The sequence below is a fragment of the Podarcis vaucheri genome, assembly GCF_965113315.1.
Source record: "Podarcis vaucheri genome assembly, chromosome: 7".
NCBI classification, from domain to species: domain Eukaryota; kingdom Metazoa; phylum Chordata; class Lepidosauria; order Squamata; family Lacertidae; genus Podarcis; species Podarcis vaucheri.
Window position 1 is genome coordinate 28,828,912 of NC_138765.1, and position 17,312 is coordinate 28,846,223.

A 17,312-nucleotide genomic window follows, 5' to 3' on the forward strand; every position below is an offset into this window, starting at 1 on the left:
TGGGGGAGAAAGTTGGCAAGCCTAGTTTACATATGTCTTGAAAGCAAGAGAAAGTTTATTTCCCAGTTGTGGTCCAAGTTCCCTGCAAGGTTCTGAAAACCAGACATCACAAATGCAGAGATGAAAAATGAAAAGGTACATTCTCTCAATCTTGGATCTGGATTCCTAGCTGGTCTCCAAGTATCCTCCCCCCCCACACACACCTCAATGGAGAAGGATAGACATTGTCATGGGAGGGGGCAAGTGAGTAGAAGGCTTAAAATAGAGCTTGATTCTCCTTTTTTTACTGGAGCCATGCCTTTAACAGCAACCTGAGTGCAGAAATTAAGGGGGGTTGGAAAATATGTTTCACACTAGAAAAATACTTTCCATCTCAGACTGCCTTGAAGGTGCAGGAGCAGGATCCGTAAGTGGCAACTCCGCTTTAAAGTGGAAGGTGGAGGTGTTGGGTGGGGCCAGGAAGACAATCCATCCCTTAATTCCTCAAAGCCTCACACTCAAACTGCCTACAAGAGGGATTAATTATTAGAGTCAGGCTTCGTCAGAACTTAGTCTTCCTGGAACCTGTTTCCAGCGCCAACACTCAGCTGAATTCTAGAATATTTGAGGACTGTCATGAGGACTAGGGCTCCCTCAAACATGTGCAGAGTGCCTTTTTCATTTTCGTTTTTTTAAAAATATTGTGTTTTAATGTTGTATCCTGTCCTGGGACCTTGGGATGAAGAGTGAGATAAAAATATAAATAATGAATAATAAACATTGTTTAATTATATTTTGATACATTTTTGGTCAACTTGTTTTTAATGTTTGGTTTTATTTGTAATTTTAATGGAAAATTTGTTTTGTTTTATGCAAGACGCTTGGATGTTTTTGGTGATTTAAGCAGCATATAAACCCTGTTAAATAAAATACGTAGTTATGAGCATTTGCTTATGGTGCCCAGCTAGGATAGCCATGGGTCAAAGCAGACAAGAAGCTAAACACATCATTACATCAAGTTTATAAAGAAAGAGAAGAGGAAGGGTGGCTCCTTGGTGAACAAGGACAAGAGGATTAACCCTCCCCCTCCCAGCAACAGTCCTGATTCAAATTCTTCCTCTCCATGCTAGGGATGGGGGACAATTTTTTTCCCAGTTCACATTTAATGGTGAACGTGCCTAATTTATGCTTTCTGAAACAATATGGAAGCATAAGCGCAGCCATCCTTTGAAATTGCACTTGTCTGATTTTTGTAACACAGTTTTCCAGCCAAATAATATGTGCAAAAATGCATCTACCAGGGTAAACTTTGTTTAAATAGAGAAAATAACATACAAAAATGCATTATATTTGGGGGAAATATGTTCTCAAAAATGTATACATTAGGCAAATTTATATCAGAAAAAAATTCACACTACAATGCTGATGAATGTTCATGAAGACCTAAAACAAAAAACTGGTGCAGAAATGTGGTGAACTCAACTTAAAACTGAAAAAATGAGGAACAGATGGAAACCTGGAGAACAGAAGGTTAAGGGGTGATATGGCTAAGGGGTGATATGAAAGCCATGTTCAAATATATAAAAGGATGTCACATAGAGGAGGGAGAAAGGTTGTTTTCTGCTGCTCCAGAGAAGCGGACACGGAGCAATGGATCCAAACTACAAGAAAGAAGTTTCCACCTAAACATTAGGAAGAACTTCCTGACAGTAAGAACTGTTTGACAGTGGAATTTGCTGCCAAGGAGTGTGGTGGAGTCTCCTACTTTGGAGGTCTTTAAGCAGAGGCTTGACAACCATATGTCAGGAGTGCTCTGATGGTGTTTCCTGCTTGGCAGGGGGTTGGACTCGATGGCCCTTGTGGTCTATTCCAACTCTATGATTCTATGAAATTGACAGATTCGCTCATCCCTGTGCTATGCTGCTATTAGAAATGAGGAGGAAGAGACTTCCATTGGCTCCAGTGGGAGGTTTTCCCCAACAGATAATAGCAATTCGCAGGAGGACAATCAACAGCAAAAAAAGAGAGAAACAGAGTGGATAGAAAGGCTGGCAGGCAAGGCAACAGTCCATAGGTCCCTCTTTTGTTGGTTTCTCACCTTGAGGTGCATTTACAGTGGTACCTTGGTTTGCAAACAGTCTGGTTTGCATACGTTTATGGATTACAAACATGTCAAACCCAGAAGTGCGTGTCCCAGTTTGCAAACTTTTTTTGGATTACAACCCATTTTGGGGGGATCACGAACAAATTTTTTTGGGAGGCCCCATTGGCGAAAGCGCGCCTTGGGTTACAACCTGTTTGGGTTTACAAACGGACCTCCAGAACGGATTATGGTTGTAAACCAAGGTACCACTGTATTGTAAACCATCTCAGAGAAATAAAGTATCAGAAAGTGACAAGTTGGGAGGTTCACACTGATGGTGGGGTAGCAGGCATCTCATTTGGACTTAGCTCCACATGGCCTGCTGGACTGACACACAACTGTCCTCACTTTTGGCACCCGTGTCCCTTTTTGTCCTTGTTTAGGAAGGAACTGAGTAAAGTCTGGGGTGCACCAGGATGACGTGTCACAGTTGTTGATTTAAAGTCAGTTAATTGCCCCCTCAGATTAAAGTGTTCTATGTTTGGCTCTTGGTTTCTGGCATGGCTGACAGGTTTACAACATTTGGAATGTAAGGTTTTTTGGTTCTTATCTGTAGGGTCACGACCAGTTATGACTTTCCCAGTGAGGAGGTCACAGACTGAAGCTTCCGTGAAGACTCTAGCAGTTTGAATGTAATGAGATTGATCAAAAGGAGCAGGTGACAGCAAAGGTTGCAAGGTTTTTTAGCTGGGGCAATTAGAATAAGATCCACTATTTGACTATTGAATCAAAACCCTAAAATGTATGTTATATCATTGACTTTTTATTTTAATTCTTTGTATATCACATGGTTTTTGTATTGCTCTGGCAGATGGCTGACGCAAATAAAGATGCATTCAATTCAAGAAAAATGCAGAGAGTAAAACCAATCCTTGTATTTATTGACCAAACTAAGGCTTTTGACACTGTAAATCGTAATGCCCTGTGGACTGTCCTTCTGAAAATTGGTTGCCCAGAGAAATTTGTGAACATCATTCGGCTCCTCCATGATAATATGACAGCAACAATCACAGGTAACAATGGCTCTCAAAGTGAACCATTGGGATCAGGTGTTAAAAGGGGTTGTGTTATTGCCCCAACTCAATTCATTATTTTCATTGCCATGATCCTACACTTTGTCGAAGGGAAACTCCCCACCAGAGTAGAAATCATATATCAAACAGACAGAAAGCTCTTCAATCTGAGCAGGCTGAAAGCAAAGAGTAAGGTTACCTTAACTTCCTTCATAGAGCTTCAGTATGCTGATGACAACGTAGTGTGTGCACGCTCACAGGATTACCTCCAAACCATCCTAAATATCTTTGCAGAAGCTTATGAAAAGCTTGGCCTATTGCTCAACATCCCAAAAACCAAAGTGCTGCACCAACAGGTACAAACTAACCCCTCTGCAGCACCACATATCCAATTCAAGGGTGTAATGTTGGAAAATGTCAATCATTTCTACTACCTGGGCAGTTATCTTTCCACAAGGGCCGCCATTGATGCCAAAATCCAGCATTGCCTGAGCTCTGTGAGTGAGGCTTTCTCCCAATAGAAGTGCAAAGTGTTTGAGGATCGGGACATTCGCAGAGAAACCAAAATGCTTGTTTACAAAGCTATTGCACTACCAACCTTACTGTATGCTTGTGAAACATGGACTATTTATAAATACCATTTCCAGCTCCTCAAAAGATTCCATCTACAGTGTCTCTGAAAAATTGTACACATCACTTGAGAAAAAGGCGTACTAATAGCAGTGTACTGCAAGAAGCAAAGATCACCAGTGTTGAAGCAATGATTCTTCAACATCAACTTTGTTGGACTGGTCATGTTGTGCGGATGCCTAATTATCGGTCTTCCAAAGCAACTACTCTTAAAAATGGAAAGCGTAATGCTAGTGGTCAACAAAAGAGGTTTAATGACTGTATCAAGGCAAATCTTTAAAAACGTAGTATAAACACCAACAATTGGGAAACACTTGCCTGCAAATGCTCCAATTGGAGAACAGCCTTTACCAAAGGTGTCATGGGCTTTGAAGACACTCAAACTCAGGACGCAAGGGAGAAACACGCTAAGAGGAAGGCATGCTTGGCAAATCCAACCGTGATCAGCTCCCGCCCAGAAACCAATGTCCCCATTGTGGAAAGATGTGTGGATCCAGAATTGGCCTCCACAGTCACTTACGGACTCATTGTTGAAACCGTGTTTATGGAAGACGATCTTACTTGGCTACGAGTGATAGCCAAAGAAAGAGAAAGAAAGATTGCTATGGCCGATGGCTGACGCAAATAAAGATTCATTCAATTCAATTCAAGCCTGGGGTACACTTCGGAGCACTGACTCTAGTCAGCAGAAATCTCAGCCTGCGGGATGACACTTGCAGCTGCATTTTGTTCCGCCAGTGAGGCCATAAGACAGTTCTGATACTGATTCCGTGTGATCTGTTTTGGAGAGAGAAAGCAATTACTCCAGAAGCATACTGCCAACACCCAGCATGCACAACCAGACCTCACCTATCCATTATTATTACAATTTATTTAATTTGCTAAGCCACCCAACATAGGAGATTTGCAATGGCCACCATGCTCTCGAGCAAAATACCAGGATGTTTCATTTTCCCCAGGACCTTTGAGGGCTATGCAATGCTACCCTCCAAGCCCTCACTATCTGGCCCTCAGGATTCTCCCCCAGGCCTACTCACGCTTTCCAGCCAGGTAAAAATACACAAGGAAAGTGCAGGCTGAGTGTTTTTGTCTGGCTGGGGTGTATTCTTGAACTCTGATCATGGTTCTCTCTTGCCTGTGAGAGAGGGGGTGAGTAAAAACCAGCCTGGTGTATAAAAGGTAAACATTCACATTCGTTGCTCTGCCCATCACTGGCATGTGGTTCCAATAAAGTTGCCTAGAAGGGATTGAGGCCCTCCGACTGAGAGAGATTCCTCACTCCTGTCTTATGTATACACAGGTAGTCTGGCCAGAAATGGTGTGGTGGGGGCTGCTAAGGTGGCAGCTCAACCCCTTCTCCCACAGAACTGCAGGCGGCCAAAGAATAAGCTACAAAGAAGTCAGAAGTAGCAAACATCAAGTTTACACCCACCCGCAAAGAGGTGTCTAAAGAGAAGCCTTATCAGGATGGTCAGATCAACTGCCCAAGTGGGAGGAGGCAGTGGCGGAGGAAGGGGTGTGGGGGGGTGCGGCCTGACCCAGGTGTCATCCGTGAGGGGGTGTGACATCACAATGCCCTCCCCCAAGACACAGCATGTGCGCTGCTCCAGGTGCTGGAGCAGCTAGCTCCGCCTTTGGGAGGAGGGAGACCACCCACAATTCTGGGAAGCCTAGATGGGCAGTGGAATGCATTAAAAATAATGAGAGATGCGACCACATTCTCAAGTTCCTATAACCTGAGGGCATTCCTCTCCTGCCTCAGCAGACCATTTCGAGAATGAGCTATGAGGGGTTGGGAACCGTTGGTGACCAGGAAATCTGGAAATCTGAGACATGGCCGCAGGTGCCAACAGCAAATTGCTGCCCTGAGCAGCATGGCTAGTTACAAAGCAAAGGTTGGGCCTGAGCTTCAAATGCTAAACCACAGCTTTGACCGCCACCTAGTACACAAAAATATTCACTGGTGGGGCTATGACCCTGCAAAAAGTGAATGCAAAGCCACAGTCCTACGCATGCTTACCCTGGAAGAAGTCCCATTGAACTCAGTGGAACTTATGTCTGAGCAGACCTACATAGAAGTGCTTTAGTCATGCCCCTTGCATCCCATTGCCTTAGAGGAATGTCCTGGGAGACCCAAGTCTTCACTCAGGTCTGCTGCCATTAAATTCCGTTTGCCCCTGAGAGAAGGCAATGGCTGTGAATCCAGCTGAAGCTGTTTTCTCAACTGAGGGCAGCTTTGGAATTTTCTAGATCAGAAGTGGGCCCTTTAGATGCTGCCGAACCACAACTCCCATCTTCCCTGACCACTGGTGAGGCTTGCTAGAGCTGATGAGAGTTGTCAATGCAACATCTGGGGTGCTAAGGTTTCCCCACCCTTGTTATAGGTGAATGAATATACCGGCATCTATTAGGAAAGTATCACCCTTCACCTCACCCAGAATCTCCTTTTCGGGGGTCAAACAAATCCGTCGAGGCCTCACCTTGATGTACAGGAGGTCAGTGAGAGCACGGACAGTGTAGTCTGCCATGTACTGTAGGCTGCTGCTGGGGATGACCTGGTTGGTGCTGGTGATGCTAATGCATTGCATATTGCTCATGCGAATCTGGGAGCCCATGATTTCCACACCTGCACATGGGGAAAAGTGAAGCAAGAATTGTACGCTCCAGCCTGCTCTCCTCGGTCTTTTCCCCAGCTGCTTCCCTTGGCCCGCCAACCCACCCAAGCTCCATCTACTTTTGCTGAACTGCCTTCAACCATGTTTCCACCAACCCAAGGGAGCTAGAAATGCAAGTCACATTTATGTAGCAGGGGAGGGGCTCAGACCAGGGTCCTGCCTAGGAAAGTGTATCCAAGAGAAAGGGAACAAGAGGGAACATTGAACTGGACACAGAGATAAACAGTTCCAAGCTGCAAGAAGCAGCCTCTGGGGACAGCAAGGGAGCGCTGTTGTTTTTTGGGTGGGGGGACTGGTGCTGCTTTGAGGCCAGCGCTGCTTATGCGCATGTGTCCCACATCTGTTGTGTTTCAGAGTCTCTCCTTGCCAAGGACACAAGCCCTGTAAAGAGGCCCCTGAAACAACTTGGGGAACTAGAAGCCATGGATGGAAGGATATAGATCTGGAACCTGCAACAAAATGTTGCCTTGTGAAGTGCTGCTATTCAATAAGCCGCTGTATTCCATTTCCATTTCCTTCACCCAGCTGTCAGCCCTCTCCCACCACAGTCAGTCAGGTTTGTCTCTAGGGGATACTAGGCAGCTGCCTAGAGTGCTGGTCACTGAGAATAGCAGGTCTGGGGAACAGGGGGTGGCAGCAAGTATTGGTGGGATTGTTTTGCCTGCTTGCTTGGTTAAGCAACATTGTGCTGGACTTTTCCTGCCTATGCCTGAGAACTACTTGCTTATAGGACTCTTTTAACCAAGAGGAAGAGAGAGAGAGCAGAAATGATGAGCCAGAGGGAGTTGTATTGTCTGGGAAACAGCGGCAAGAAGGTCTGGCACCCTCAGGGAAACTCAAGGGCCCTTCCCTGAATATTGTACTGGGGATGGATGAATCGTTCTGATTAAACCACTAGATGGCACCAGACTATGGTGCAAACCAAGTACGCAATTATCCAGCCTCCAAAAATGCACAGGAACAGATGACTAATTGCTGCCTCATCCACTTTGTGTGTGTGCGTGCACACACACACACACAATTTACTTTTCAATTTCATCACTACCAAATTTGCTCTGTTGTGTTGGCAAAACAAATCCACTTTTAAAACAAAACTGACCTTTTGCAGCCAAGAAAGTGATGGGGGAAAGTGTGGACTGAAAGGTTAACGGCAGGTGTGCCAACTGTAGGGGGCTGAGGTATCTTCAGGCCCCTCAATATTTGTTGGGGGAGGCTGTTGTGCATTGCATGTGTGGGTTGTCATGCGCGTGCGGCGTCACAGCTTCAGTGCTCATCTCCTCCAAAGTGCTTGGCCTCCTCCAGACAATGTGATGTTTCACATGCATCACATGCCAGGCCCCCTCAGTCTCAGGGGCAACCTGGTGCCTCTGATTAATGAAAAGATGTATAAACACCCCATGAGCACCAGCGGAGCAAGTCGATCAGGCGCCTGGGGCGATGCGCATGCCCTGTGCCCATGGGGCAGGGCCAGGCGGGGCAGGACACTCTGTGGGGCCTCCAAGGAGTCTGCCTGCCTCTTCCCCCATAGCCACTCTACAGCTGGGGGGAGGAGGCGGTGGGCGGACTGTTTGGGGCAGTGCGGAGCCTGCAGCTACCCAAGCCACCGCGTCACGCCCAGGAAAGATGCGTGGCTCGGGCACGCTGCATTTTGTGTCGTTCCCCCCCCCCCCCGTGGTGACACCTGGGGTGACCTGCCTCCACCACACACCCCTTCCTCCACCCCTGCCCACGAGAAAACTAGGATGCATGCTCCTTGTTGTAAACTGTTCCGCAAACAAATCAGACCAAATGCTCATAGGGCTCACCCATGCTTCCGCTTGTCCTATGCCTGGAAAGCATGGATCCAAGAGGTTTTCTGCTTGCCCCACATCTTCTAGGCATGGGTGAGAGTGGTTTTGCCTTTGTCCTGCTGCTTTTCCCACAGAAAACCCATCTATGCTCTACCAACTGAAGCTGGGGTGTACTTGTGTTTCCTTCAGTCTGCAAATCATGGATACTTACCATTTTTTCCTGCCATCTGCATTGTGTTTCCTTTGACTTGAAATAAATGGGGTAGAATAATGTAATAGCAACGTAATTTATGTAATTTTGCTGCAGCAGAAAGGCAAGTAATGCACTTTTTAGTGGAGAATTAACTGCTGTGGAATGGAAACAGTGATGCATGAGACAAATAGAAGACATTATGGGAAATGATGTATTCTTATCACCCTACCTGGTAGTAAGCCCAATCGAATTCAGTAGGGCTTGCTTCTTAGCAGACGTGGTTAGGATTACAGCCTAAACCATGTGTAGGTAACCTAAGGCCCAGGAGCCGGATCCAGCCCAATTGCCTTCTAAATCCGGCCTGTGGAAGGTCCAGGGATCAGCGTGTTTTTACATGAGTAGAATGTGTCCTTTTATTAAAAATGCACCTCTGGGTTATTTGTGGGGCCTGCCTAGTGTTTTTACATGAGTAGAATGTGTACTTTTATTTAAAATGCATCTTTGGGTTATTTGTGGGGCATAGGAATTCGTTCGTATTTTTCCCCAAAATATAGTTCGGCCTCCCACAAGGTCTCAGGGAGAGTGGACCGGCCCCCTGCCGAAAAAGCTTGCTGACCCATGGCCTAAACTATCAAGTGGGGAGAGGAGAAGGAATGCAGATTACCTCCTTGGATGGGTGTACCCAAGGCCATGACTCCATAGTAGGAGAAGGGTCCGTTCTCAAATTTCATGTTTTCCTTGCAAGCTTCAACCTCCACCTTTCCCTGGAACAGAGAGGAAATATTAGGACCTTCAAACTTCATTTGTCAGAGAAGGGTCAACCTGTAGCACCCAAGCCAATCTGGAATCTCCATGGCAAGCAGAAGTAACTCCCAAGAAACCCAATCAAAGGAAGCATTGCAGACAAGCATTATTCATATCTCTCAAACAATGGGCTTGGCAGCTTCGGCATGCGTAGAAATTGGCCTCACACGTGTGCTGTCTTTGCTCCCTAGCTGTAACCCACCCACCCCCTTGGCTAAAGAAGGCCTTTTTCAAGTTTCACCACAAAGATGGGACCCAGCAGGCACCAGGAAGACATCTGTGGGCACCTTGGCTACCAAAAGTGCTGCATTGATGACCCACAGATTAGGTCATGCACTTGGTGCTTCCTTGGCTGTGCAGAGAGAGTAGGAAGTGCCAACAAAGTACCTGTAAAATGAGAATGAAGTAATCTGCCGGCTTGTTCTTTTCATACAAGTTATATTCAGGAGATTCCTTGTCCTGCTCATCAATTTTCAGCTCACAGATGACACCAGGATGCTTGAGGAGACGTAGCAGGTACTTCTCAGAGATGAGGCTCGGGCAAAATTGCAAGACCTCTGCATGACAAGGAGAGGGCACAGGAATCAAAGGATGCTTCCTGTAAGCAAAATCCTTTCCCAGATCCATGCCACCATGAGGCAAAGCGAGTTAGCCAGCTGGAGGCAGATGGCGGGTGGCGTCGGATGGAACAGAGTGGGAGAGTGATGGCACTCACATATTTATGGACATCAGCTACCTGAAAATCCTTTTGTGCCTGCTGCACTGAAGTGAACAGGAACTGAGCAGGAGCACAGCTCATTGGGAAGATACTCTGTATGTGTACAGAGCTAGGAGTTTGAATATGCATGTGTGCGACTCAGATAGGTTTGGCTTTAAGTTTCAGATCAGACGGGACCTTTCCAGTGGCCCAGGTGGTCCCTGAGGGCTCGTACCTGTAGAGAGAAAGCGGTGTGCAGCCAGGAGTAGCTGACGGGAGATCTTCAACTCAGCGTCATTGCCCTTGAAGGCCGAGAAGTCCCACTTCCTTGGGCTGGCATCTCGTCTTCTGGTACGATTGTAGGCTGCAAGGGAGGAAACCAAATAAGGAATCACTACACTGTGTGGTTACAGAAGCAGCCATGGGAACACTACGCAATGTAAGAGTGGAAGGAAATGGAAAGAGCAGAATCTCGCAATTGCATGTGGATCTAAACGAACATATATGTTTCTAGTCCTCATGATCACTGAGGAAAATCTGAAAGCACATGGTAGCTGTCTGCGAGATGGCTCAGAAACCAGTGTCGTGGAATATGGGAGCTTCCTGTCTTGTCCCCCCTTCCGAGGGGGTGACCCCCCCATCTCAACACCAATTTTGCTTCCCCTTTAGCCCTTGTTGAAAAGATTGCTAGATTCTACCGTGACTGACATGCATTTGGATTTTATTTTTAAGAAACAAAATGTATATACCACTTCTTAATAACAAAAAGTGGTTTACAAGAAGTGTTAAAATGATCAATAAAACAGTTCAAAACATGTAACTGGAAATAGTAAAGGTAAAGGGACCCGTGACCATTAGGTCCAGTCGTGACCGACTCTGGGGTTGCGGCGCTCATCTCGCTTTATTGGCCGAGGGAGCCGGTGTACAGCTTCTGGGTCATGTGACCAGCATGACTAAGCTGCTTCAGGTGAACCAGAGCAGCGCATGGAAACGCCGTTTACCTTCCCGCTGGAGCGGTACCTATTTATCTACTTGCACTTTTGACGTGCTTTCGAACTGCTAGGTTGGCAGGAGCTGGGACCGAGCAACGGGAGCTCACCCCATCGTGGGGATTCGAACCTCCGACCTTCTGATTGGCAAGCCCTAGGCTCTGTGGTTTAACCCACAGCGCCACCCGCATCCCGTAACTGAAAATATTTTAAATAGTTATATTAAAACACATCAACATCCATGTATCCGGATAGCTTTGCCTAAATAAAAATGTTTTAAGCAGGTGCCAAAATGAGCACAGTGAAGGCACCTCCCTGATGTCCACCGGCAGAGAGTTCCAAAGTGTAGGAGCTGCCATACAAAAAGCTTGAAGTGTGAAATTATTTTGTTTTACATTTTTGGATGACTTTATACTCCAGCCTTCACAAGTACATTTACGGCAGCTAACAAATCCAGATGTTCCCCCCTTGCACCTTTCATCCTCACATCAGTCCTGCGAGGAAGGCTAGGCAGAGAGATAGTGACTGGCCCACAGTCACCCAGTGAGCTTTATGGTCCCTGGCTGGGTCTCCCCAGTCCGAGTGATCAGCAGAGATAAAACAGCGGAGACCTTTGCCTGATACTGAAATGGTATCAAAGTCAGTATCACCACTGAGGTGTCTCCTTTCCTCCCCCCGCAACACCACTCACCACACCTTTGGTGGCAGCAATACCCTAAGTTCTTGAAATTTTCCATGAGGGAACCCAAAATGGCATCCACAGGACTCCCCATGTGGTCCCTCGTCAAGCAGTGGCGTAGCGTGGGGGGTGCCAGGGGTGCCGGCCGCACCGGGCGCAACATTGGGGGGAGCGCGTTTGGCCAGCCCTTCGCAAGACGAAAGTCCATAGGGAAATCTCCGGGACAGCGGGGAAGCGCAGCGCGTCTTCCCCACTGTCCTCGGACCTCCTCCGAAGGCTGGCGGTGGGGCGGAGAGACCTCCTCCCGCCGCCAGCCTTCGGAAGGCTGCTCCGAAGCCTGGCGGTGGGGCGGAGAGACCTCCTCCCGCCGCCAGCCTTCGGAAGGCTGCTCCGAAGCCTGGCGGTGGGGCGGAGAGACCTCCTCCCGCCGCCAGGCTTCGGAAGGCTGCTCCGAAGCCTGGCGGCGGGAGCAGGTCTCTCCGCCCCACTGCCAGCCTTCAGAAGGCTGCTCCGAAGCCTGGCGGCGGGAGGAGGTCTCTCCGCCCCACTGCCAGCCTTCGGAAGGCTGCTCCGAAGCCTGGCGGTGGGACGTAGAGACCTTCTCCCCGCGCCAGCCTTCGGATGGCTGTCCTGAAGACTTGTGGTGGGAGCAGTGGCGTAGCGTGTGCACCTGGCGCAACATCTGGGGGGGCGCGGAAGAGACTTGAGTGCTAAAATCCACGGGTTAGGGGGCGCAAATTACTTGCCTTGCCCCGGGTGCTGAGAACCCACACTACGCCACTGTCGTCAAGGCACTGAGCAGCCCCAGATCTGCTTAGCTTGAGTATGTTGGCTGCATCATGTCCCTTCAGAGCACACCAAAGAAATATGTTTGTATAAATATAAATGTGTTTAACTGGCAAGATCAAGTTCAGAGTTGATATATCCATGGAGTTTAGGCTTTTTTGAAAATACCGGCAACACGCAACCTGGATTGTACTTGGAATTTCTCAAAGCTTCTCATTTTTCCTGGCAACGCAGAGGGCTAGGTAAGGATAAACAGCAGGGCTCCATACCTGTCTGTAGTTTAATGAGCTGGGGGCCCCAAACCAAGAACTAGGAGTTGCACAAAGGGATCAGAGTCCAGGGGCAAAGCCAGCAGTCAGGACCAAGTAGGTGGTTGGAACTGGAGGACAAATCAGGAAGCAAGGTTGAGGAGCAAACCAGATGCCAGGACTGACGGACAAACCATGAGGCAAGACTGGGGAGCAACTAGAGAGCGCCCCTCAAGAGGACAAAGTGGGGCAGTGCCTCTGAGCCTCACCATGTTGCCTTCCATGAAGTGGGTTGGGGGAACTGTTTTGTTGCCATAGAAAAGACTATTTGCTTCGCCTATTGTTTTCCCTGGCTCTGTTTGCAATGCCCTGAGCTCCACCAGGCCCAGTGGGCACCGGTCACCATTGGGAGCAGGTCAAAAGCAGTGGTGCAGTTAGATAATGATTATTCAGGAGGGCTCCTCAGATAAATGTGCATTCCTTCACTTGCTTCTGCTGAGTGAGGTCCTGCACCACCTTGTTTTGACAGCCCATAATTTCCTTATTTTAATTCTGCCTATTGGTGCTTCATAACATTGCAGCTTGGAGCAATTATAGCTCCTGCAACAGTATCTCAGTAACCCTAAACCCAAGGCCAGAGTCCCAAATTACCTCATGACACTATTGATTCTAGGCAAACTGCAAGAGAAATGAGCAAAATTCAGTTGGAAACAACTAGTGCCGATCATGATCTTTTCCCTCTACCATTCTTCTCAGAGAGTTTTCTGCAGAAATGGCAGTAGTCCAAGATAGGCTAGCTGAGTCACCATTGGTGGGAACAAAATAAAGTTGCACCTGCCACAGCACAGTGTGTGTTAAGCCTTCATCTGAAGACAGGTGAGGAATACAAGGCCTGCTAAATATTGTAGGACTCCCATCATCACTAAAAATTGGCCATACTAACTGGGGCTAATGGAAGTTAGAGTCCAACAATATCTGTAGGGCCATAGCTTCCCCACCCACACCCAAGATGAGGAAATATAATGCAGTGAGTCTCTCTCTCTCTCTCTCTCTCTCTCTCTCTCTCTCTCACACACACACACACACACACACTGCTGTTTCATAGGTAGAAAAACAACTAGGAATGAACCTAACTGTAGAGATCTGATTCGTCCAGGATCTCTGACTTGATTATCTCTTCAATGACATCCTCCAGGGTCACGATACCCACCACTTCACCTTCATCTTCATTCTCAACCTCATTCTTCTTTAGGACAATGGCCAGGTGAGATTTACCTGTGGGGCAGACTTTGGTTATATCACTAAGGCATGGGCATAGCCAAGGGGAGAAGCAGGGGGCAGCTGCCCCCTAGATCAAGTAAAACAATAGAAGTACTTAACTAACTGACTAATCACATCAGTTCTGCCCCCCCCCCAACAAAAATCCTGGCTACACCCATGCACTGAGGCGAAGACATCATTTGATGGTGTTTTTAAAAACAAACAAATATATATAAAAATTAGTTTCAAAAAGAGTTACCGGTATATCCATTAAATAAAATTCTTATATAATCTTGGCTTTGGCCCACAGATGTTCTTTTATGGAGATGGGGGAACCTGTGTCTCTCAAGGTGTGCCTTACAGCTCTTCAGCAAACTTATCTATAGGTCTGACCATTTGTCCATCTACCGGTAGCCCAGCCTATTCTGCCTGGCAGTGGCTCTCCAAAGTCTCAGATGGGAAATAATATTCCACATCTCTGCTATTTGACCCTTTTGAATGGAAGGTGTCAGGGACTGAACACAAGAATTTTCTGCTTTCAATGCAATCCCACCTCCGACATGCCTTTTTCTTTCATCCTGTAGATCCCCCGCTTCCATTCTGCTTTAACTAAGACAACTGTTGCATTTAAAGAAGAGTCATAGTATATATGCCTTCCCCAATTTGGTGCCCTCCAGATATTGTTGGACCACAACTCCTGTCATCCTTATTCTGGCTGTGAGTTAGAGAAAAACAACACCTGGAGATTGGCACCAGGTTTGGGGAAGGCTGTAGGAGATCCTTCTCCTGTTCCTTCAGGAAAGCTGCCTGCAATCCTTAAAGTGCCTGTAGCTGATTCTGCAGTCACCTGCTTCTGCATAGGATTCACCAGTTGCTGGGAAGGACAAGTGGTGAGAGGGCTGTTGCATTCAGGTCCTGCTTGCAGGCTACCTATAAGCATGTGGTTGGCCATTAGGAGAAAAGGATGCTGGACTAAGATGGGCCTTTGGCCTGATCTCGCAGGGCTCTTCTTACATCCTTATGGCTATGGAGTGGGAGAAGTTACAGGGCAGTCATCCCCAGAGGCAAAGAACGATGAGAGAGCCATGTGCTCAGGCCAGCTCACCCATGAGGCAGAGTGAGGCAGCCGACTCAGGTGGAAGAATCCCAGGGGTGCTGCCATGGGTGCCCCCACCGGCAGAGAAGTAAAGAGAAGTGGCTGAGACTTCTGAGTTATGGCAAGATCTTGCGAGAGCCCTGCGAGAGCTCCATGAGGTCTTGTGGGGCTCTCACAAGGCTGTGGCAACGCGGGTGGCACTTTCCTGTTTCACCTCAGGTGGCAAAACAGGTTGGGCTGCCCCTGACAGGGTGCTATATAAGGGGGTGCTGAACTCTTCTCTCACCCCACCTCCTGTGATTCGTCTGAGTTCTGCCTGGGGAGACACTGGGCCTCAATGGGCAAGGGCCATTTCTGTCATCCATAAAACGTTGGCACCAATCTATGCCATCACTTTCTCTGGATGATGACCAACCCCTCTGGCCTGTTCTAAAGGTAACCACTATTTAAAAGTTGCTCCTTCTCCAAAAGAGAAACAAAAAGTTAACTTTTAAATAGAGGCTGAAGCTGACTCGATCTCCACCTTGTTACCTTTTTTGAACTCTTCAAGCACGGCATCCAGTTTAGTATTGTGGCAAACAAAATGCACCGGATGGTTGTAAAATTTAGTGATTGTCTTCAGCGGGGTGCTGTCATCTGGGTCCACAAAGGCTAGATCCTTGACATACAGCATATCAACTATATTCGTCCTCTCCTTATCGTAAATGGGGATGCGTGTGTAGCCGCTCTCCATGATCTCCGTCATGGTGTTGAAGTCAAGGACGGCGTTGCTGTTGAGCAAGAAGCAATCATGCAGGGGGGTCATGACGTGCTCCACTGCCTTAGTCCTCAGCTCCAGTGCTCCTTGGATGATATTCAGCTCTTGCTTCAGCAGGTCCATGTACGGCTCAGTCAGCCTCAGCATCTCCATCAGCTTCTCTCGGTTGTACCTGAGGCCCATTTCTTGACCGAGTACATAGTCCAGTATTTTACTCATAGGGTAGGAGAGAGGGAAAGTCAGCAGCATGACAAACCTGGTGATGACAATGGTTTTGGCACCCACTTCCAAGCCATGGCGGGAGCAGAGGGCCTGGGGGATTATCTCCCCAAAGAGAACAATGCCAAATGTAGAAGCCACTATAGCCAGAAGGCTTGCACTAACCATGGAGTCAAACAGTATGGTGAAGGAGGCGTTGACTAAGACGTTGCCGAGGAGCAAAGAACAGAGCAGGTAATTGCCGTGCCGCCGAACAGGCTCAATCATAGTGGCATACTTCTTCTCCATGGGTGTGCCACAGTTCTGGATGATGCGCAGCTCCATGGGGTCCAGGGACATCAGGCCCAGGTTGAGACCACTAAACATGCCTGACAACGCCAGCAGGATGACCACCAGGACTAACTTCAGCCAGAGAGGCAGTCTGAAATGATCTCCCTCGATCACTTGGATCACCAAATCGCGGTCGCTAAACCAATACCGTGGCTTGCCCGAATGATCTTCCAAGCACATCACATAGTTCTTGAACTCGATTTCCTTCCGCAGGATCTGAACTGACACATCCACCAGGGCGGTGGTGTTCCGTACCTCGTGGCAGTATGGGTTCACCAGTATGTCACTGCTCTTCTTGATGCAGGGGTCCCCATGAGCATTAGCATCTGACACATCAGGTAAGTCAGCAAAGTATAACATCTGGCAAGTAGGTCGGTGGATGCCCTGGCCGAAGATCCGAAGCCGGATGATGTTTCCTTCCACCACTTGGATGATGCCATTTTCCAAGACTGTAGTACCTGGTTTGGTGCTGTTCTCCACCCTCATGCCTAAAATGACTGTTCTACTAGACATCCCATTCCCAGCAGTGGCTGGCAAAGGGAACGTCGTCAGCAGAAAGAAGAGATACCTTAGCAGCAGCAGTACCAGTCCAGCATCCTCATCCCTCCAGCTCAGGCAACTCCCCAAACCGTTCATTGTGGACATGTCCCTTGAGAGCTCCTTTGATCAGTACCACCATATGGTAGCTCCCTCCAGATACTCTCTAGGTGCACACACTGGGCTGTACAAGCACATGTCATAAACCCATCTCATATGCAGACACACTCACCTCATTTGCATGCCACACTGTTTCCTAGTAGCTTAAATAACTCCACCCTTGAAGGAGATATTTGATATATTCTTCCATGGTGCGGGAAGAGGGGAAGGTCCTGTCAGAGGTCAGCACCCTAAACAGATGGCCAGTTCTTGCTCTGAGGGAGAAATTGCCCCCCCCCCCGATCTCTCTGGTCTTCAGGTCATTCTCTAGGCTACACATTTTCCTCAGCCATATTTCCTCTCCCCAGGCCACACCCACTTCACCAAC

General features: G+C 47.8%; 1 protein-coding gene and 1 long non-coding RNA gene across 2 annotated transcripts in view; one reads left to right on the forward strand and one right to left on the reverse strand.

The window, feature by feature from the left end:
* LOC309537384 overlaps window positions 1-17,312 on the forward strand; it is a 106,831-nt gene that overhangs the window by 37,235 nt on the left and 52,284 nt on the right. The gene's annotated exons all lie outside the window — the stretch shown is intronic.
* On the reverse strand, window positions 2,215-17,141 carry LOC309537100 (metal transporter CNNM4-like). The gene is made up of 7 exons (XM_082231588.1): window positions 15,514-17,141; window positions 13,761-13,901; window positions 10,160-10,288; window positions 9,615-9,784; window positions 9,088-9,187; window positions 6,246-6,391; window positions 2,215-4,542 (listed from the first exon to the last, which is right to left on the reverse strand). The coding sequence occupies exons 1-7, from the start codon at window positions 16,931-16,933 to the stop codon at window positions 4,444-4,446; spliced, it is 2,205 nt and encodes a 734-aa protein (XP_082087714.1). The 5' UTR covers window positions 16,934-17,141; the 3' UTR covers window positions 2,215-4,443.

Excerpts from the sequence above, each read along its gene's own strand:
- LOC309537100 (XM_082231588.1), bottom strand. The coding sequence starts at position 16,933 with ATGTCCACAATGAACGGTTTGGGGAGTTGCCTGAGCTGGAGGGATGAG. Across the intron at positions 9,188-9,614 it reads ACTTCATTCTCATTTTACAG|GGAAAGGTGGAGGTTGAAGC; the intron begins GTACTTTGTTGG and ends TCTCTGTTCCAG. Across the intron at positions 4,543-6,245 it reads CTGACCTCCTGTACATCAAG|ATCACACGGAATCAGTATCA; the intron begins GTGAGGCCTCGA and ends TCTCCAAAACAG.